The sequence below is a fragment of the Culex pipiens genome, chromosome 1 (assembly GCF_016801865.2).
Source record: "Culex pipiens pallens isolate TS chromosome 1, TS_CPP_V2, whole genome shotgun sequence".
NCBI lineage: Eukaryota > Metazoa > Arthropoda > Insecta > Diptera > Culicidae > Culex > Culex pipiens.
Window position 1 is genome coordinate 133,377,895 of NC_068937.1, and position 20,318 is coordinate 133,398,212.

Below are 20,318 nucleotides of genomic sequence, written 5' to 3' on the forward strand. Positions count from 1 at the left end.
ATCAAATGGGATTACGGCCGTTTTTGAATGGCCCATTCAAGTCACGATATTTTAAGCACTGATAGTGCATGTTTATTTATATTTCAGTTTTAACAGAATATTTTCGAACTTAATTTGCTGTCATTAAATTAACTTTGAAGTTCATCCATATTGAAAACTGAACCATTAAACACTCACCCCGAGCCAATTTCCATCATCCATCAAGCGAGGTGCGCCACAAAGGTCATAAACCGTCCCACCACGTGGACCATCCCCACCATCATCCCGACAAATTGAAATTAATCGACCACATGCGGCAACCAAATATGACCGAGGGGTGCGACACTTATTACCACCCCGAAGGGTGGGGGGTTGTTTACAGTGCGAGTTTTTTTTTACTCTCTCTCCCCAATCACCCACATTTATACTATTTTTGCACTCATGTCAAACATTAAGCCGGCAACCAACCCAACAACCACACAAACCTCCAACTGACAATAGATTGGTGATGGTGGTGGTGGTGCCGACCAAACTCTAATCTCCCAGAACCGAGCGTCGACCAGCTCGCCCGGGAGGTCACCATGTTTCTAAAATGATTTCCCACTGCTACTGTTCTCTATTTGCGCTCTTATTTTGCGGTTTCCGGTATCACTAAATCGCCGGTGGCGTGCTCACGTGACGCAAAAGCCAGTTAATTCTGTGACGCCATTTTAATTCGGTGTATGCCAAATTTAACAACAATGTGATGAAACGTCAAATGACATTGCACAACTTACGTGTCTGTCAAAATTCTAACCAAACTGTCAAAGCGAATGCGTTCCGAGAGCAAGTCACGCAAAGCTTGAGCACGTCAGTTGTGCGAGGTTATTATGGTCCTATTTCGAGCGCATTCTGGCGTAAAAAATCGGATTTGCAAACAGATATTAGTTTGATGTCAGAACCGAATTAAATTTTCAACCCACGCGCAATAGACGTCACGTTCTGCACTCCATAAATCAGCTGCATCAGGCCTGATTTATGTCTGTTTGCATTGCAAAATAGACCCCAACCCCCCAGCCGAAACCACCAATTAAGGGAAATTTAACTCGGAGTCGGATGCAATCAAAAAAGGATCATTTCACCGATTTATTTACATAACACAACAATGGTCATCAACATAATAAGCACCTAATACCGTTTTTAGAATCAATTTAAAGCAGATTAAAGCTTCGTCCCAATATCGGCATCCATGATGGTCCGAATATCTTCCAACGCGCGATGGAATTCAGCCAGCAGCTTCCGACAGCTAGTCACCTCGGAGTCTTTGTAGGCCGTAAAGATGGACCAGATATTCTCGCCAAGCATCGTGTAAAAGCATCCATAGCCGTCCATACACATCGGCGCCACAAAGCCACAGTTGATCGTGAACCCAAGCGTACTTGTAGACAGGATAAAGTTCCCTCCTCCGCCACTCTTGCTGTACATCGGATCGTCGTAAAACTCCGGAATTGGTAGCCCCTGATCGTACGCCATGCACCACAGCCCAAACAGGTGCCGATCAACGCCATTTCCCTTCCTAGCTTCGTTCATCAACTCCGTCTGGCGATTGGCCGCCGTCCGGAACAGTTTCGCTTTCGTGCCAGCCGACTCCTTCGAACTCCCCATAGCCTCGATAAAGTTAACCGAATCAACGCTGCACGATCGGCACGTCTCCGTACGACCCTTGTAGTACTGACGCATCATGGCCGTCTCGTAGGTCGGAGCAAACGTTCCGTGCAGCCGGTAGTACGCCAACAGCAGCGCCGTCTGAATCCACGAATCCGGATGGATCTTCTTCGACTTCATGTACTCCTTGCCGTACCCGTTGAACTGATCAACCGTGACGCAGACGCTGTTTTGCTGGAAAGAATCACAAATCAGAAACTACAACAGATCTACCAACCCTACTCTGCTTACCAACTTCTGCGCAACCTCCGTCATCCGCTCGATCTCGGCCCGTATTTCGTCGTCCAGATCGAAAACCAGCTCCACCGGCTTCACCAACCGCTTCGGCGGAATGCTCCAGTCCGGCATCCCGTCCTCAAAGATGCTCAACATTGCGTACAAACTCATCGATATCGAGATCGTCCCGTCGTAGCACGAGTGCTCTCCCATGCAGCCCATCTTCCCGTTCTTGAAGCAAACCGTCGTCGCGCTCTTGTCCGCCCACTTGGAATGCATATCGCCGATCAAGGTCCGCGTAGCGACCTCCGAATAGTCCGACGGTTCGTTTGTATCCATCGAAAACATCGATATCGAACTCTCGATATCTCGCATAACTTCCGCATTCCTCTCCGACAGCTCGATCAAATGACTTCGATTACGAGCCCACGTAGTCCGGTCATCATTACTCAGCAACGGAACTCCGCTTATACTCGTGTCCTCACTGTCTACCTTGTGCTGGATCTGCTGAAAGTACAGCAAAAAGTCCTGCGGACTCAAGATCTCCCCGTCTTCATGCAGTCCCTCGATCTTGAACATCCTTCCCTTGTAGATCACCAGCAAGTGCGACGGACACGGCCCCTCCTTCTCCGTTTTAAAGTAGCTTACGATCTTGTCCATCTCCAGCCCGGGAGCTCGAACCGTATTAAACAGCCTCTTATACAAATCCGACGAAAAAAGAATCTTCTTATCGCTGCTCGCGATCGGTCGCAACGTTTCCGTCCGGAGCAGCTTCCAGAATTGCATGTTGATCGTACAGCAAATCGCCGCACTCTTCAAAAAGTTCTCCGGAACATCCTCCAACCCGACGGTCTCCAGCAGCAACGGGCTCGCCATTACGCAGTACGGGATCAAGGGCATCCGCAAGGTCAGATACGCGTAATCCTCCCACCATGTTGCGACCTGTAACGAGAGACAATGCGTTATCTTGCAGTCATCCATCATCCGGGACAGCGTTTCGCCCGTATAAATGCCAAGTAGCGATTCCCAAAACATCCACTCAACCCAGAACCATGAAGATCTTCGCAGCTTCCCTAGCGCTCGCAATCGTGCTTGCCATCGCTCAAGCCGACCCCATCACCGTTTCGGGTAACACGATCGGAGACCTGGTCAACGTGAACGTAAACATCAAGGCGGACATTCGCAACGACGTTCATCAGCATTTCGGAAGTGCAGGCACCACTGGAGCAGACCTAGCCAGCGTCTGGGATCGCATTCAGGAAGTCGTCGGAAAGCTACCGTTGGTGCCCCCTCCGCAAGTCGAAGGTGAATCCGTAGAAGAAGCTGCGCCTGAAAACGCTTCTGTCGATAACAACAAGGTTGTCGAGCAGCTGTTTGGAATGCTCTCCGGGAATCCATCGATTTGGGAGAAATTGCAGACACTGATGGACCATTTACCGAAAGTTAATGAGAATGCCGCCCAGAACTAGACCCATTATTGAATAAATCGATTCGTATTTGAAATTGCCAGCTTTATTTTTCTTAAAACATTCCTTCTACAAAGGTTCCGGATCAAACTTGCCGTTCAGCAAGTCATCCACGTAATCCAGCGCATCGCGCAGCTTCTCCCTCAGCTCGTCCTTGTTGGCCTCGATGCGTTCTACCAGTTCCTCTGACAGCTGCACCGATCCGTCGTTCTCCAAAATGTAATAAACCGTATCCTCCAGCAGTTCCCACGGGATAGCGTCGTACGTGCGATCGATCATGTACTCAACGGCAACGTAAATCTTCTGACGAAGGTCGTCGTCCAGCTCGATCAGGTCTTCAAACACTTCGAACTCGTAGTCCAGCAGTCGCTTCATGCCGTCCTTGTAAGCGACCTTGCTTTCCTCCAGCAAGACCAAGATCTCATCGCTAAAGGCGAACGAGCCACCGTTCTTCAGCACTTCCTTGGTAATCTCCTCCATCAGCTGGAACGGAGTCAGATCCAGCAGCGTTCCAACGCTGTAATCCAGATACAGTCGAATCTTCTCCAGAATCACCTCCGGCAAAGGCTCTCCACCGGTGATGATCTGCTCCTGGGCATCCATCAGGTTTTGCTTCAGCTCGACACGCTTCTCATCCAGCTTAGCGCGCAGTTCGGGGCTAAAGTTGAACGCTCCGTCATTCTCCAGAATCTCGTGCACGATCTCCTGAACCAGTTCCGCCGGGTAGGTACGCTCAACGGTACGGTAGATCTCCACGATAGAATCGAATGCCAAATCTAGCGTTTCCTGCGATACGGAACGAACGACGCGTTTCGTAAATCCAAAAGGACTTGCACTAGACAGAGCCACCAGGGCCAACACGAAGACTAGACTCGACTTCATCTTGGAGAACAGCGCAGGGATTGGGACTGACTGACCGTTCGAGGCTATTGGGCCAATTTATAACGGTCGAAGATTCCATCTTATCTTGTCATTTGAATAGGACGTCCGTTGATCTGATGAGAAGCAGTTTCGAAAGATGATTTCCCGAATTCTGCTATCTATTGAGCAGGTGATTTTCTCTGACTAGGTGACTCAGTCGTTACAAAATCAAGCACCTGTTTTAACGGAACAAATTCCTATCACTAACATGTTCATTCAACGATACCAAACAAACTTATCGATACTAGTTCGACAATCAGTTGTTACGATATTGAACACTTCTTAGATAAAAATACACCTTCAAGAATCATCAAGTCAGTCTGTGCCGAGTCTAAACAGAATGAAAGTGTTTTTAGTATTCTGCGTAACCATCGTTAGTTCAGTTCGAGGAGAAGCTGATTCCACGTTGTTGGTGGATCTAATCCACGAGACATTGCCAGACGAGATTCGGGATCAGCTCGTACATGAGCTACAACATCACGGACCAAATTTTGACCTCTCTGCTGAGCTTCATGACAAAATCCGCAAACATGTGACCTTAGTGAAATCGTTGGTTCCTACCCAAGATGCGATCGACAATTTCCTGTCCAACTTTCCGGACAGCAAACATCTCGAAGCAACGAGCATCATTCAGGAGGCACTTATTCTCGGAATATCGGAAAGTATGACAACGAAACCAGCGGAAAGTGCGAATCCCAACCGAAGGCAACTCATCAGTCCCCATCGTTTGCAGCAAATACTGCCGGACCGACTGCAGCGTGACATCCTAGAAGAGCTGTTTCTGAAAGGCGGCCTGGAGCACATGTCTCCGGAACTACGCCGAAAAGTGCACGACGAGATGCAACGTGTCCGTGAGAACTATGTGCTTCCTCCGGCTGCCAAAATAGAGCAGTTTTTGCAGCATTTTCCACCGTCGTTACGGGATGAGCTGCGACAAGTTTTGGAACAAACGCAAGCGAGTGGAAGACTTCCCGAAGCGGATGAGGAGCTACGTCAGAAGGTAGCCGGATATATGGAGGAACCCGACTTATCGAGAACGAAGAAAAGACCTCCAAAAAGGGACGACTCAGTTCTGAGTGTAGAAAATTTGGATTGTGTTTTCGACATGCTGCCCAACACCATCAGAAATGAGCTGCAACAGATTGTAGCGTCGAGAGATGTACACATTGTTCCAGAAACAGTTGATAAGATAAAGCATCAATTAGGCGACTACTTGCGAAAACAGACAACGATTGACAAACAAAGCTAATTCTGGAATAAATTTACTCACCCAGTTCTTCTCGTGTTTCGCCTTCTCCTCCAGCAGGGCATGCAGTTTGCCGCCGATTCCGGTACGAAACTCCTCAATAACTTTCTTCGAAGCTTCCAGCTCTTCCGCGGTTCCGAACGGCTTCAGCGACTCGAGGTACCGTTTCAGGGTGTGTTCCAGCTTTGGGAGCGGCAGTGCCGGCAACGAATCATCGTAGCAGAACGTTGTCTCCTTGCTTCCCTCAGGAAGGTGATAAATGCCGTCCCGGTTCATCCCGAGGTTAACGCTTCGGTTACACTTTGTCGACTGTTGTATCGTCTACGGTTGGCACTACTTCGACATGAACTCACGGCTCGGCTCAAGTGCTCGATGGACTTTGGAACTGACCCACAAAAAGCTCAGGGTGTTGGTTCTCTTTTTTATTGCAGCTCCAGTGATTGGATTCGATTGGCTGGATGACTAGTTGTTTTCGTTCTGCGGAGTTTGTTTTTGCTGCTAGCAGCGCAAGAAGGTGCTATTCATCGGTGGTTCAGTGGCAGAATGCCTCGACAGTCTCTTACAAACTGGATTTTTTCGATTAAAACACTTAATTTACCTGTCCCGCACGGCCGAGTTAACAAACTGCTTTGAATAACTGGACTGTGCGTGCGTGTTCAAAAACCAAAACAAACAGACACTGTCAAATTCATCTACCTATACACAAGCGCGCCTACTATAATGAACTCTTCTGTTCATTTCTTACAGTAGAGGGCCTATATGGAAACCGACTCAAATTCCAGAGTGAAAAGACGTTTTTAGCGAAACTTAAATATTTATTCAAACTTCCCCCTCAAATCAACGATTCCTCGTTTCGAATGTACTCCCCGATGTCCGCCTGGTGGAAGCACACCGTCACCAGTGGGTCGGCCAGCTTGCAGTCCGCCGTCGATTTGGCCGCAACGCCGAAGCCGAGCGGAATGTCGTTCATGGACATCACGACCACTCCCTGGTACATGGGCGTATTTTCCGTGATCCGTCCCATACCGGTCTTGTTGATGTGGTTTCCGTACAGGAACTGCTGCTCGGTGGACGGTTTGGCCCAGATTTTGTACTGTGCGTACGGGGCCAGATAGCTGAGCGCCGTGACGTGCAGGATGAACTTGTTGCCCTTGGTGAACTTGCCGATGCAGGTTCCGGCGGACACCAGCTGGTGCTTCTTGAGACCCTCCGCAAGCTTCAGAATCTTCTCCGACATGTAGTAGACGCGCATGTTCATCTCCCGGAAGCAGTACGTGCCGTCGGCGCGGTCAATCAGCAGTTTCACGTTCGGTCCAATGCTGAAACATTGAGCATGATTAAAATACGAAATAACGTAGTTTTTACACTTACTATTTGGACAGCTTCTCGAACAGAATCTTAGTCTTTTCCTCCGACAGGCGTTTCATTGTGAAATTTTTGTTTTTACACTAAAAACCTGAAATTAAACTCAAATTTTAAGTCTTGTTCAGATTATCGCAACCGCCTGGTCCGAGGTGCACGTTGTTTATGTTGATCAACACACAAGTGCGCACGTGCTTGACGGAACAACACACCAATACACGCGCAACAAAAAACATGTGCGCGGCAAAATGCGCAGGGCTGCTTCGAACGAGGGGTGTTTTGGCGCGAACATTTCGAGCGACCCTTGGTTGAGTTCTTTTGGGTGACGTTTGAAATAAAAATAAGCAACAAAAAAACAATAAAATTAAGGAAATATGAATCGCTATTTTGGTTTGTCCGATGTCAAACTTGCTTAAATATTAACCGTGCAATAATAACCCAAAAAGATACTGTTGGTACGTTCGTTTGAAGAGCCGGTGCGGCACTGAGTGCCGCACTCGTCGGTGCCAGTTTTGGTTCAATCGAACGTCATTTGTCAGTGTGCGTGGAACTCGCATGAAACTGAAAAAATATCGAGTGCGGCACTAGATTTTCAGTTCCAAGATGGCGGCGAAACTCGTGCGGAACTAGCGAGAGTTTCTTCAAAGACACACTTTGACAGCTCTGAGTGCGGCACTCAGTGTGGAACTAGCCATCAAACGAACGTACCATGTGATTCCGTAAACGGGTGTGAATGACAGCCAGTGAAAATAGAAGCCTGTTGAACGGAACCATTTTGAGTGGTGTGAAATTATGATTTACACTCAAAATCAGAAGTACCCTTCAAAAAGGGTTTTATCTACCCTTTATCTGTCATCCCAAAGAAAAAAAAACCCTTTTTGAGGGTTACTTCCACCCTTTTTTTCAAGTTCACCCGTCGTCACCCTTTTGCAAAGGGTACAACCGGTAAACTTGAAAAAAGGGTGTAAGTAACCCTCAAAAAGGGTTTTTTTTCTTTGGGATGACAGATAAAGGGTAGATAAAACCCTTTTTGAAGGGTACTTCTGATTTTGAGTGTATGCTGGAACTGGCTGCCCCAGTTCGAATCACTACTCGACATGACGGTAACAGACATGAGGTCAGTGGGCGGTTGGGTAGTTGAAGATCGACAGCCGCCATTTTTTCAAAAGTGAAAATTCAATGTTGTCAACAAACAAATGATACACGATAAAATAAAACTACTTTGTAATTTTAAGCGAAAAACCCATAAATATCGTAAAATGAAACACATGTTTTATAACGTATCGCCTTATCACAGTTATTTATTCATCAATAGCAAATATAATACATATCATAAGTTAAAACATTTTTAAGTGTCTTCATACCATGCTTGCTGCTTCAGTGAAAATCCTTAATTAATAAATTATGGCCGGAATGTTACAAACGTTCGTGCAATTTAAAACCTATGGAAATTTTGAGGATTCCGCAAAAAAACGAACTAACAGTGTCGATGGCCAAACATTAATTCTAAGTCTTCGATTAGGTTACGGAGAGTAAAATCATGCTCGTTGTAATTGTTAATAAATACACATCGCTCGGCCGTCGGTAAAATAGGATTAACGGTAACGCGTTCGTAATACCTCGAGGCGCCCAGCAATTAGGCCCTAATACTGTCGGCAACTCACATACTCCCAGGTCGTTCCCTGGACTTCAAGCACTTAGCACCTGCTTCGGCTTGTACGCCCGCTCCTTCAGCAGATCGTCCAGGTGTTCCTCCCGGTAGTACACGACAAAGTCCACCGGCGAAAGACCCTCGAACACGGCGCACACGCTCGGCTTCAGGTTGTAGAAAAACAGCGGCTGATCCCGCTTGGTAAAGTCCGCCGTAATGCTGTCGATGACGGTGGCCGCCGTGTAGTCGGCGCCGTACACGTGCGAACAGTCGATCACCACGGGGAGCGACTGCCGGATCGAGTGCTTCGTGACGAGGTTCCGGACGTAGTCCACCGACGGGAAGATCAGGCAGCGATCGGGCGTGATGATGAGGTACTCGGTTCCACCGGGACTCTGTTGGGGGGAATTTGAGGTTAGGTTTGTGGGGTAAAGAAGCTTGGGACGCTCACCGTTAGCCGTTCGACGGAGATCTTTGGTCTAGCAGCGTGGTACAGGATAAAGATAACGTTCAAGCCGACTCCAACGAGAATTCCCATCTCCAAGGGAAGCGCCAAGCAAGCAATGAACGTGCTGAGTCCAGGAATCAAGTCGCTCTCTGGAAGAAAACATTGTTTAGTCATCGTATGGCCGCCATCTTGGAAAAATGTAACTCACTCTTGGTTCTCCACATGGGTTTGACGACCTTGACCTCGACCATAAACACGACCGCCGCGATGATGATCGCCGCAAGCGAAGCCTTCGGGATGTACGAGAAGTACGGCGTGAAGAACATCAGCGAAAGCACCACCAGGGCACCGGTGTAGATGTTGCCCATGGGAGTCCTCACTCCGGACGCATTGTTTACGGCGCTACGGCTCAGCGATCCCGTTCCGGGGAAGCCTTGCACGAAGGTGTTTGCGATGTTGGCTACTCCGATGGCAATCAGTTCCTGGGTGGCGTCCACCGGTTTGCCGTTGGCTGGAATGAAGAGGACAAGTTAGTTGAAATTCACCACCTGGGATCACTGTCAAACTCACAGAACGCCTTGCAGATGGCGATGTTCTCCATGAGCGCGATCAGCGGAATCACGATCAACCCGGATCCCAGTCCGGAGACGATCTCCGAAAACGATTCAGCTCGTCCGCTGGAGGTCTCGTTGGCGGTCAGCGAAAACAAGGGCACCTGGAAAGACGGCATGCCCGGTGGAATCTCGCCAATCAGTTTGAACGGTGCCTGCGCCGACGACTGGAACACGTACCCGATGGCGCCGCAAACCACCACCAGGATCGCGTTCCTGGACGTCCCGATCAGCCACATAAACTTGTTGATGATCCGGTGCTTGCGCGACTTGAGCGTGTCCTCCTCTGGGCCCACCTTCAGTCCTGCTACGATCTACGAAAGAGACGCCATTTTGTTGTTAATAAGTGTCGCCATCTATTTCCGACTAGCGGAAACGTACCCTCATAATTAATAGCACAGCGATACAGGTGAGTCCCAGCACCGTGTCCCACGCTCGAATGTTGTGAATGTCGGCAAAGATGGCCTGCCAGATCTCCAGGAACGTTGTTCCCTTGGCCGAGATACCCAGCACGTCTTTAATCTGCGAAGTTACGATGATCAGCGAAACCGCGGAGGTAAATCCGGAAGAAACCGGACCCGAAACGAAGTCCACCAAGAAGCCCAACCCGAAAAGGCCCATCAACAGCTCGATGATCCCTGTCAGTAAGCACAGCAGAATCGACTTGGCAACATTGCCCCGCGCCGTCTGGTACGTCAGCAGTGCCGAAATGGCCGTCGGACCCATCGGAACGTCCTTGCAACTGCCGAGGAAGATGTACACGATGCACCCGAGGAAGGAACCGTAGAGACCGTACTGCATAACACGAGACAAAAATCAAGGTCAAGTTCAAAAACCACACCCACACTTCCAAACAACTCACCGCTGCGGGAAGCCCAGCAATGCCGGAATACGCGAGGGCCTGAGGAATTACGGTTAGGCCGACGGTGATACCCGCCACTAAATCCCCGACCGCGTCCGACGAGTTGTAGCTGTGGAAATTCGAGCCGGTTACACTTGAAACGAGTTTCATTTGATAAATACTCACTTTGGTAGCCACCGCGAAATTGGCAACCGTTTGTGGAGCGTCTTTCTCGTGCAGGCGCTTTTGACCTTTCGCTGGCACCACTGGTTCACCTGCTCCATGCGGTTCTCCGAGGAGATTTTCTTCCCGCTTGCGGACACTACAACGAAAAGTTATTTTTGAAAAATCTGTTTCACTGGCAACACTGGTGTCATTTTGTTTTCTAAAGAGGTAACACATGTAGTGATTTAAGGTTTATCCCGTCAAATACTTACGGATAAACTCGTTCGATCCCGTCAAACCGCCGTGCGGTTCCCCGTTGGGCATCGTTATGTCCAGCGAGGAGCAGTTCATCCCCTCGTTGACGTACGAACCGTCCGGACTAATTTGAGTCCTCATGGTTTTTCGGAAGACCGCGACCACGCGTCGTCAGTTAGGAATCTGAAATTAATCGCAAAAAAATAATAATAAAATTATCACAAGTCCTATTGTCATGGGACATTTGCACTTATTTAGCAGGCAGGTGGGATTTTGATTGGGAGCCATTTAGCGCGTTCCCCGTGGTGAGTCGTGTGGAACAAACAGTCCATAGCGATTCATAGCGTGTTAGTCTGGTTCTGGTCAAAGCTGGGCTTTTTATTCGCTAACCAGATGGGCAAACTTGAGTGGCGAATCTTTACGCGGGCGGGTGGGCCGGCGGCGGAATTTGTCTTATTCATTTCGTAGACATTAAATAAACATGGCAAAGTGTATCCTTGTTCGATTGTCTAATCGGAAAGGTAACTAACGTCAAGGCAGATGTTTCGAAAGTTGGAAATTTATGTGTGACCTGTTCTTTTGTTCATTTTACACGATAAACCAAGCTTTCGACAACAGCGCCTAAGACTTTTAATACGTCTTTATTACCTCTTTCTAAATTAAACATTATTAAACAAAATAAATGCTTCACAAATCGAAAGATATAATGAAATTATTGGAAAATACTGTTGAGGAAATAATTTGAAAATTGTGAATATTTTCGAAACATAATTAGAAGCAAAAGTGTGCACAAACACACCTATATCACAGAAAAATCGACGTAAATATCATTAAAAATGTATCAATCAGCAATTGGGTACTAAAGCCCTATGTCAATTTTTATGTACAACGGTAAAAAACAAGATCAAAAACCATTTCTGATCAAGTGCAGAAAGTAGTGCAAAAAAAAATAATGACTAGACAACATTTTTCCGATGGATCAACTATGGTCCCCTTGGAACGAGCTGTCAAGTAGGAACTTTTCTGTCAAGAAGGACCGCGAGGTTAATTTTTCAAAATTGATTTAAAAATCCATTTTAAACTCTTTGTGATCGTACAAAGGGTCAATGTACTCAGAAAAATAAGCTTTATCGCTGTAAACAATAATATCAGCAATAGCGTGGCTCACGGATATATGAAAAAGACATAAGTGTTCAATTTCGAACGCCTCGACCGGAATTTTGTAGCAATATGGCCCCAGAACATAACCTGAAATTTTGAGCGTATTTGGTTAAGGTTTAGTACTTCCACCATTGACCTGAAGTTAGTATGGAACTTCTAAAAAATCACTATGGGAAATTTTCACTTTAAACCTCTTCATAGAGAAAGTTTCCCAAAACCCAATCAAATTTTCCTATTCTCAGGTTTCTTATAGTTTTTGATCCGGGGAACAACTTTGTAGAACATCGCAAAGCGCTAGTAATTGATCCCGAAAAGATACAGGATATTTTTTGGAGTACGGAAAAAAATATCGGAAAAAAAAAATAAAATTCAACGTTCTCTAAAAATTTGCCTGTATCTTTCCGGGATTAATTCCTAGCGCTTTGCGATGTTCTACAAAGTTGTTCCCCGGATCAAAACCTATAAGAAACCTCTATTCTGAAAAAAATCATACGGCATAGGAAAACTTTCTCGAAGAAGAGTTAAAAAGTTGAAAATAAATAAATTAAATTTATTGAAATTTCTTTATAACTTCAGGTCAAGAGTGGAACAACTTAACATTAACAAAATGCGCTCAAAATTTCAGGCTAGCTTCTGCGGCTATAAGCTACAAAATTTCGGTCGAGGCGTTCGAAATTGAACACTTTTGTCTTTTTCATATATCCGTGAGCCACGCTAATCAGCAATCTAAGCTTCATTTTAGGACCCAATTAAACGGTCTATATGAATGATCTTAAACTCACCACGGCCATTGTATATTCACCACAGCTCATTTAAATGCGTACGACAGTTGCATGTAAGTTGGTAGTTACACGTTTATGCGGTGCGTGCATTCACAACTGGATGGCTCTAGCAAGAAGTGATTGATGAGTTTTTGTAAAAGTTGATCAATGATTTACGTCTGCTTGTCTGTGCCTAACTTCAATTTAAATTAATATTTTGAAGCTATATGAAAAAAGTTTTTATAAGCGGCTGGTTTTTGGACATGTTTTTAGGGAAAAAATAAATAAATGTTACGTTTTATTATACGAATGTCATTTTTGATTCCAGCATGCAGCCCTGAAGGAAACTCCTTATCAAATCTTTATCTTCGAATTAAACCAAAAATTGTGAAGAAAAGAGGTGCCTCTCTCTATTTGCAAACCCACAGACAAACAAACGTAAATCATCGAGCACCTTTAAAGTTCACCAATAATTTTCAACTTGAGCCATCTAGTAGTAAACGCGCACACTGTAATAAATGTCGCAGTTAAAATCAACTGTCAAATACAGAACAAACAATAGGTAAGTTCTCATGAATTTCGCACTTTTTCCGACATTTATTATTATTTTGTATTTTTATTTGATTTTGTTTCATCTCTTTGTCATCAAAATTATTTAGAAATCTAAAAAAAGTTAGCAAATTTTAATGCGTACAAAAACAGAGAAACCAGAGGAAAATTAAAAGAACGCAATAATTGGTAATGCTTTCTAAGATTTTTTTTGTCTCTTTATGTTTCGGAAAAATTTTGAAGGGGGAGGGAAATACAAAAACAAATTATTTTCAAATTAGACAACAAATCAAAAAGTTCTGTAAAATATGCAAAACTCAAAAAATCGGAAACATAATAAAAACAAAGTTGAAGAATATGTTTATACTTCTAAAATAATGAAAAAGCAACAAATATACAAGATAAGTGCTATAAATTATTTAAAAATTATGAAGAAAATAAATAAATTAAGAAAAAGTAAAATTTTGCAGAGCAAAAGATGTTCAAAACGATGACAAAGAATTGGTAAGTAGAGGTTGAAGTTAATTTGTTGACAAAATTTACTTTTATTTACTTTTAGTTACGTTCAGATGATTTTCTATCAATTTATTAGGACAAAATGATTCATCAACAAACCTCTGAATCACAGTTCACAACACAAACAGAATAACTCCAGATTTCCTCAATTCACTTCACTACAGCTCAAATTTACAATCACTGTTTACAGTCCAGTAGTTTTGTTGAAAACTGTTTCAACAACACTTTGACCAGCTGATTCTCAAACAATTTAATTTAATTTTCACCGGTCCGTTGATCATAACACAACCTGTCCTGATGCTAGCCCAGCTGAAACTGCGCAAACAGAGCCATTTTTGCGCGACTGATATCGCCCGAGCTAAGTCTCTTTTTCCGAGCCTCGCTCTCTCAGCTCAACTCAGCTGGTTCTGTGAACAACCGGGCCCATTGATAACCGCTCTTCTGGCGATCTGTTGAGTTGATCAGAGATCACCGTTTCGCGAATAACTTCTTGAGAGAGGAGAGAGCTGAGAGGATTAACCACCGCAGCAGAATTTTCAAATTTCCCCGGTCTTTTCCACAACAACTGGAAGTCGGACAAGCCGGCTGGTTAACCTTGTAGTGTCGATCTTAATTTTTTGATTTTCATCCAGCGATTTGTTTTTTACTGTATTTATTTTTTTAATAATATTATTAGCCTATTTTCTTTTTTTGCAAGGTGAACTTTATCTTTTAAAATGAAAAATTGTCACTTTGAGGGTTCATCCATCAACCGAAGATCAAGATCTGATCTATCTGTACCACTCTGGGGGTAAATCTACCGGGTCGTTCCCCCACATGGGGATTCCTCAATGAGAAAAGTCCCAAGACTGTTTCGAAACCGGCTTGACCTGGAATCCCCTGACAGTCTGTGGGCGGACAGTCCAAAGTGCGTAATTCACCGGCCAAAACCAGATTTGACCAGCAAGTTAGCATGCAGCACGGGATTACCCAAACATGGCCGAGGCACGTGATGAGCACGCCGATTAGGGTCGTAAAATTTGTTTACGTTCGCGATGTGCGATGTTTCTAAACATCGCAGATTTAGTCACTGAAGGCAAAGAGACTTGGCAGATCTCAAGGTGGTTCATAAAAGTTGAAATGAAAAAATGACAGATACACGTTTACGAAAAACAGTAGAAAATAAAGCGAAATATGTTCGCTTCATGTTTTTAATCAAACTATCAAGTTTGCTTGTCTGTGATTGATACGTCAAGGTGGTTATCAGTGCCAATTCCCGGTGACGAGATGGCGAAAGGGAGCAGAACTTTTGCGAAATGGACTCGACCTTTTGGCCTTTTGCTTGATAGAGCCCTATCTGAGAATTGAAAACGTGTCTTTTCGGAGGTTGGGTTGAGTCAGATGCGAGAAAAAAAAGATTAGCCAATCTTTCGTCAATTATGCAATGGACCTTTAAGTTTCGCGTTGTTCTAATCTTAATTTCGATTTCATAGCTTTGAATTACGGGCAAATTTATTTAAATTTCAAACGATTGTTATTCGATATTTTAACATACAGAAAAAAAAACATTTAGCTATCATTGAAAAAAACATTTTTTTCTTTTTCTCAAAAGCAAACTTTGCAGCGCTAATTTAAATCAAGAAGCACAATTTGAACTATAGTTCAACTCACATCTTCACTATTTTGCATAAAGAAGCTACTTTCAGGGTTGTTACGGAGAAGTCGAAAAAAAAATCCGCGCCAAATCCGCGCTGTCCCGAAACCCAATCCGCGCCAAATTAAGAAAAATAATTTTGCGCGACAAGTATACAACAGAGTTTCATAACAATTTTATTTTTTATTTTTTAAGTATTTGAGAACAAAAATTAAAATCGTTTTATGATTATGGGCTCCGTCGGAAGGAACGCAAAAATCACAAACGTTAAAATTATGTTGCATTCAATAAATACAACTTTAAATCCAGAATAGCCTTATCTCAATCTCAAAACCCAGAATGTTGAAACGCCGAAAATTATATGACAAATTTATTTTTGCTAGGATGAGCAGAAAGAAAAGCCATAACAATAAATTTGGCAAAAAAAGAAATTCGAATATGAATTTGAAAATTGAGATTTAAAGATCAATATATTGAAAAAAATAAGAGATTTGAAAATTCATAAATCTAAGGATTTGATAAATTACATGCAGTTCGTACTCGACACGAAATTTGTATTATTTTCTTCTCAAAATTTCTTTAACCTAAAATATGACTTCAAAAATGCTCCAAAGTTATCAGATTTTCTGTAATCTATGATGGTGATAAAAATTTTAGAATTTAAGAATTCTGCAGTTCTTTTCTTTAAAGATCCAGAGTTTGAGAGTGTAAGAATTTAAGAATATAAGAAATTAATTTAAGAATTTATAAGTTTTTGTTCCATTGAATTTTTTTCATTATCAATTTCCAAAATTTTTAAATTTTGAGAATTTATTCTTGAGTTTTGAATATTTTGAATTCCTGAATTTTTGGAGAGATTTTTGTTTTTTTTATTTAAAAAATTTAAATTTTTTTATTGTTAGCTATTTAAAAATCTGAATTTTTCAATTTTGGATTAAACAACTATAAAAAAATATTTTTTTTTAATTTCTGAAACTTTGAATTTTGAATGTTGGAGCTTTAATTTTGAATATTTTGATCTTTTTATTTTTTCCCCAAAAATATTTAAATTCAGAAAAAAATCTTTCTACGGGTTAAATCCAATCTAAAATCAAAGGTGGAAAGCCAGCTTCTGTTACGTCCAATCAAACTCATATTTGGGATTTCACCACAGTACGCCCACTGGAACAAGCCCCAATAATATTTTTTTGTAATGTATAAAAGTTTGAAATATGGGTCAAAAGAATCAAAATGTATCCAGTATAAAATAAACAATACATAAGGGGTAAATAAAACATCACCTAAAACTTAAAAGAAATGGAATATTCAGAGCCTGTATCAGATGTTAATAATGAGTTGAGTGTAAGAATAAGTTTATTTAAGAAATCTTCAACAATAATTATCTCTTCTTGTAGATTATTTCGACGTTTCTTATTTAGAAATTATAAACAAACATTTTCGGAAGAAAATTCAATTTTGTTTCAGTAACTTCTAAGAAATTGCAGTTTTTGCACTAAAAAAATTATCGTAATTCCTGACAATAATTTTCTTTATAACTTGAAAGTTAATTATTTTATTTATCAAAATTGCCATCCGCGTGAAATCCGCGCCTGAGCAAATTAAGTCAGCAAATCCGCGCCAAATCCGCGCTATCCGCGCGAAACGCGCCATTCGCGCGATCCACGCCATCCGTAACAACCCTGAACTTTTTGCGTCAAAACACTAAATTTTTATGAGATTTTTCAACAAGTTAATTAACTATAACAGACAAACAGACGTCCATAATTGAACATTTCTACCAAAATTACACTCACCAGAGCCAATAAATTGCGGTCGAAAAAAAATGCACTTATTCAGTTTCAAGCAACTGTCAAACGCGAGTAAATGAGCTGAGGTGAATTTAACCTTTTTCGTGGTGAGTTTCCGATCGTTCAAAGTGACCGTAGAATTTTAATCGCACACTTTCTTTTGTCTGTGGTTTTGCCTGTTGTTAAATACATTTACATTACACGTCTCATTAAACTAAACACCTTCATGTGAAACTTGTGCAGTCAAAACAACTTTTCTTATTTTGCGTACAAATAATTTGAATAATTAAAACATCACAAACATTTCCACTTACAAATAATCCCACAATATCTGTCTAAAGCTCTCAATTACTTATCAAACCAGATGCGTAACAAGTGAAGTGTAAATTTCCACAGTACTTCCAAGTGGAATAAAACAACTGATTTGATTGCGATAGGGCCGATTCCAATCTGATTCATCGCGAAAGCCGCAGTTTACCGCAAATAATTCATAAATCGTTGACACCAGAATTGACGCGCGATTCGCTCGAATTTGCGTGAGAATTTTATCACAAAGTGTTCGACTAAGATGGGCCCCGCAACAGCGTGATGTAACGACGTTGCATGCTCGTACCGTAATTATTCTAACAAATAAAATTATCGCTCGATTGTATGCTAACGGACTCAATTAGGCGCTCAGAAGTCCCGAATCGATTAAGCATCTCCCAGATCGCGACTGATTTCAAAGTTGCACAGCAACTGCGCTGGCGATTAATTTATGACTTCAATTGGGTCCTAAAATGAAGCTTAGATTGCTGATATTATTGTTTACAGCGATAAAGCTTATTTTTCTGAGTAAAATGACCCTTTGTACGACCACAAAGAATTTGAAATGGATTTTTAAATCAATTTTTAAAAATTAACCTCGCGGTCCTTCTTGACAGAAAAGTTCCTACTTGACAGCTCGTTCCAAGGGGACCATAGTTGATCCATCGAAAAAAATGTTGTCTTGTCATTATATTTTTTTTTTTTTCATTAAAATGAAAAAAAGTGATCAGAAATGCTTTTTAATCGTATTTTTTACCGTTGTACATAAAAATTGACACAGGGCTTTAGTACCCAATTGTGGTGAATATTACGAAGCTGATTTCTATTAATGTGCTGAGATTCGCCAATTAAGTAACTTAAAATCGCGCACCCGGCTAATCAAGGGTTAACTCCAGAGTACTGATGACCTGAGCAAAGCGATGCTCATGATCAATTTAGGATCAATCTCGCGATCTTAACATGCTACCTGAACAGCAGAAAGAAACAATTGAGATTGCTCGTGTGATAGGCCAGATTAATAAAAGCTTACAATGGTGCAACCATTGAGAACCCTCAGATTGTTCTGGATGCAACAGGTTGCGAAAAGTTCCGCTGGGAATACCGCGACGAAAAGGTTAGCCTTTATTCGTTATAAAATCACAGACAGCAAATAGCACAGACAAGGCGCCATCACTTTACCACGATTCGGTGTCATTTGACAGATTTCGGTGAGACTGCTTTCAAAACACAGCAACAGATTGCGCTAGTGGGCCAACGGTTTCAAACGGATTTTTTTTTTACTTTTTGTTCAAAGGTTTATGTCGGTTTGTCTGTGATCAAATTTTACCGTGAAAATTGACCATGCTGTTATTGAATTGTTTTAACTAGCTTAAAATAATTTTGAGAAATCCAGCAGCCATTATATTTCAACTAGAAAATTCGTGCATTTCAAATAACCACAATTAAACAACAACAAAAACAACACACTAACAAACATTGTTGTGGCCAAGCCACCCGTTCCCATCTAAATCAATTTTCCCGGCATTCAAACGCCACAGCCGTAATGTGCCGTATCAGCAGCGGGTAATGAAGCTTGTTACAAAAATATCAACTTTTTCACCTTTTTATTTCCCCGAGTTCCGGAGAATCCCAACCCTCTGCCAGATTGAATAAACATGCATTCATTCATACCTCGCGGCTGACAGCTAGCCATCTTGCGGTGGAATGCGGCAAAAGTGTGTTTTCCCCCCCTTTGGTGTGTTTGTCAAACTGTCATCCAGCAACAGCAGCAGCAGATGAAACCGGACCAATCCGGCTTGACGGCGTGTTGAATCACGTGAAAAATCTGCCGTTTGAGGTTATGTCGGCGACAGCGCGGAGAAACTTGATATCGCGTGTGAGTTGTGCGCGGCACAGACAAGTGGACTTGGCGGTTGGGAGGGATCAAGCTGGCAACACTGCTCAATTTTGACAGTTGTAGTTGCGCTTTCTGCCGGTAGGTGGCAGTATTAAGTTTGTCAAATTAGGTCAAATTTTATTTTGTCTTCTTGTTTGTGCCGCAAGTAAGATCAAGTTCTTGTAATGACTTTCGTTAACATTGTAAATCACATTGTCTACCGCATGTCCGCGACTTGAGCTGCTAATATGACTAATTGTTTTTATTAGTTCAAATCGATCCGCTTGGTGGGCGTCACCGATCCGGGATATGACCTAATGGGTCAACTATTCTCTACTGGGCCCAAGTCTTGCAAGAACTCAAGACCCGTGGGAAAGCGTGAATTATCGCACAATCTGGGTGCAGTTTCAAGTGACTTTCAAACACATTAGTGACATTTTAATCCAGATCCGCGTGTTCAACAAGGGTTACGTATTCCTAGACCCGGCCTGACCTGTTCTACTGCCCGCAGGGGACTATTGTTTGTTCTAGCTCCAGTTTGCGATATCATTTGATTGACTAATTTGCGTGTATGTTTTGTTCCCCGAGTCCGGCGGGTTGTCAAACGGGCAAGCGTGGCCAACTCATAAATAAAATATCGTGCGGGCACACGCGACTGAATTATCATTAATTGCGATTATAATTTCAAACAGAATCGGTCCCACTGTCACTGGACTGGTCGATTTTGCGATGAACTAGTTGTTCTAGTAGTGGAGAGATCCACTATGAATAATTCAGCGATGGATTGGCGGGCGATTTGCTAAACTTTATTAGACTGACTTGAGGCAGCTGTCAAAAAGGGTTTAAAATGCTTTTTAACAAACT

At 42.8% G+C, this 20,318-nt stretch overlaps 4 protein-coding genes across 5 annotated transcripts in view; 1 reads left to right on the forward strand and 3 right to left on the reverse strand.

Annotated features, from left to right (window-relative positions):
* Positions 1-1,075: 1,075 nt before the first annotated feature.
* LOC120431712 (peroxisomal carnitine O-octanoyltransferase) lies at positions 1,076-6,187 on the reverse strand. Its single transcript, XM_039596839.2, has 3 exons — positions 5,557-6,187; positions 1,915-2,841; positions 1,076-1,857 (listed from the first exon to the last, which is right to left on the reverse strand). Exons 1-3 carry the CDS (start codon positions 5,806-5,808, stop codon positions 1,180-1,182), a joined length of 1,857 nt encoding a protein of 618 aa, XP_039452773.1. The 5' UTR covers positions 5,809-6,187; the 3' UTR covers positions 1,076-1,179.
* LOC120431720 (uncharacterized) lies at positions 4,604-5,562 on the forward strand. The gene is made up of 2 exons (XM_039596850.2): positions 4,604-4,948; positions 5,020-5,562. Exons 1-2 carry the CDS (start codon positions 4,853-4,855, stop codon positions 5,533-5,535), a joined length of 612 nt encoding a protein of 203 aa, XP_039452784.1. The 5' UTR covers positions 4,604-4,852; the 3' UTR covers positions 5,536-5,562.
* Positions 6,188-6,326: 139 nt separating the features above from the next.
* On the reverse strand, positions 6,327-7,068 carry LOC120431855 (60S ribosome subunit biogenesis protein NIP7 homolog). Its single transcript, XM_039596991.2, has 2 exons — positions 6,904-7,068; positions 6,327-6,851 (listed from the first exon to the last, which is right to left on the reverse strand). The coding sequence occupies exons 1-2, from the start codon at positions 6,957-6,959 to the stop codon at positions 6,365-6,367; spliced, it is 543 nt and encodes a 180-aa protein (XP_039452925.1). The 5' UTR covers positions 6,960-7,068; the 3' UTR covers positions 6,327-6,364.
* A 1,097-nt stretch (positions 7,069-8,165) lies between these two features.
* LOC120431669 (sodium-independent sulfate anion transporter) overlaps positions 8,166-20,318 on the reverse strand; it is a 36,831-nt gene continuing 24,678 nt past the window's right edge. Inside the window, exons 1-9 of one of the 2 annotated variants that reach the window (XM_039596793.2) lie at positions 13,952-14,121; positions 10,883-11,048; positions 10,632-10,767; positions 10,467-10,575; positions 9,986-10,399; positions 9,564-9,918; positions 9,202-9,504; positions 8,997-9,142; positions 8,166-8,940 (exon numbers count right to left, since the gene is read on the reverse strand). In XM_039596793.2, the coding sequence (XP_039452727.1) occupies positions 8,584-8,940; positions 8,997-9,142; positions 9,202-9,504; positions 9,564-9,918; positions 9,986-10,399; positions 10,467-10,575; positions 10,632-10,767; positions 10,883-11,006 (1,944 nt within the window). In that variant the 5' untranslated portion in view covers positions 11,007-11,048; positions 13,952-14,121 and the 3' untranslated portion in view covers positions 8,166-8,583. Of the gene's footprint in view, positions 8,941-8,996; positions 9,143-9,201; positions 9,505-9,563; positions 9,919-9,985; positions 10,400-10,466; positions 10,576-10,631; positions 10,768-10,882; positions 11,049-13,951; positions 14,122-20,318 lie in introns of those variants that run through there. The other variant, XM_039596786.2, reaches the window with a different exon arrangement.

Coding starts and splice junctions, on each gene's coding strand:
- LOC120431720 (XM_039596850.2), top strand. CDS start 4,853: ATGCGATCGACAATTTCCTGTCCAACTTTCCGGACAGCAAACATCTCG. Junction 4,949..5,019: donor TATTCTCGGAATATCGGAAA/GTATGACAACGA, acceptor CATCGTTTGCAG/CAAATACTGCCGGACCGACT.
- LOC120431712 (XM_039596839.2), bottom strand. CDS start 5,808: ATGAACCGGGACGGCATTTATCACCTTCCTGAGGGAAGCAAGGAGACA. Junction 2,842..5,556: donor CGAAACACGAGAAGAACTGG/GTGAGTAAATTT, acceptor CTCTCGTTACAG/GTCGCAACATGGTGGGAGGA. Junction 1,858..1,914: donor CGGAGGTTGCGCAGAAGTTG/GTAAGCAGAGTA, acceptor GATTCTTTCCAG/CAAAACAGCGTCTGCGTCAC.
- LOC120431855 (XM_039596991.2), bottom strand. CDS start 6,959: ATGAAACGCCTGTCGGAGGAAAAGACTAAGATTCTGTTCGAGAAGCTG. Junction 6,852..6,903: donor TTCGAGAAGCTGTCCAAATA/GTAAGTGTAAAA, acceptor TCAATGTTTCAG/CATTGGACCGAACGTGAAAC.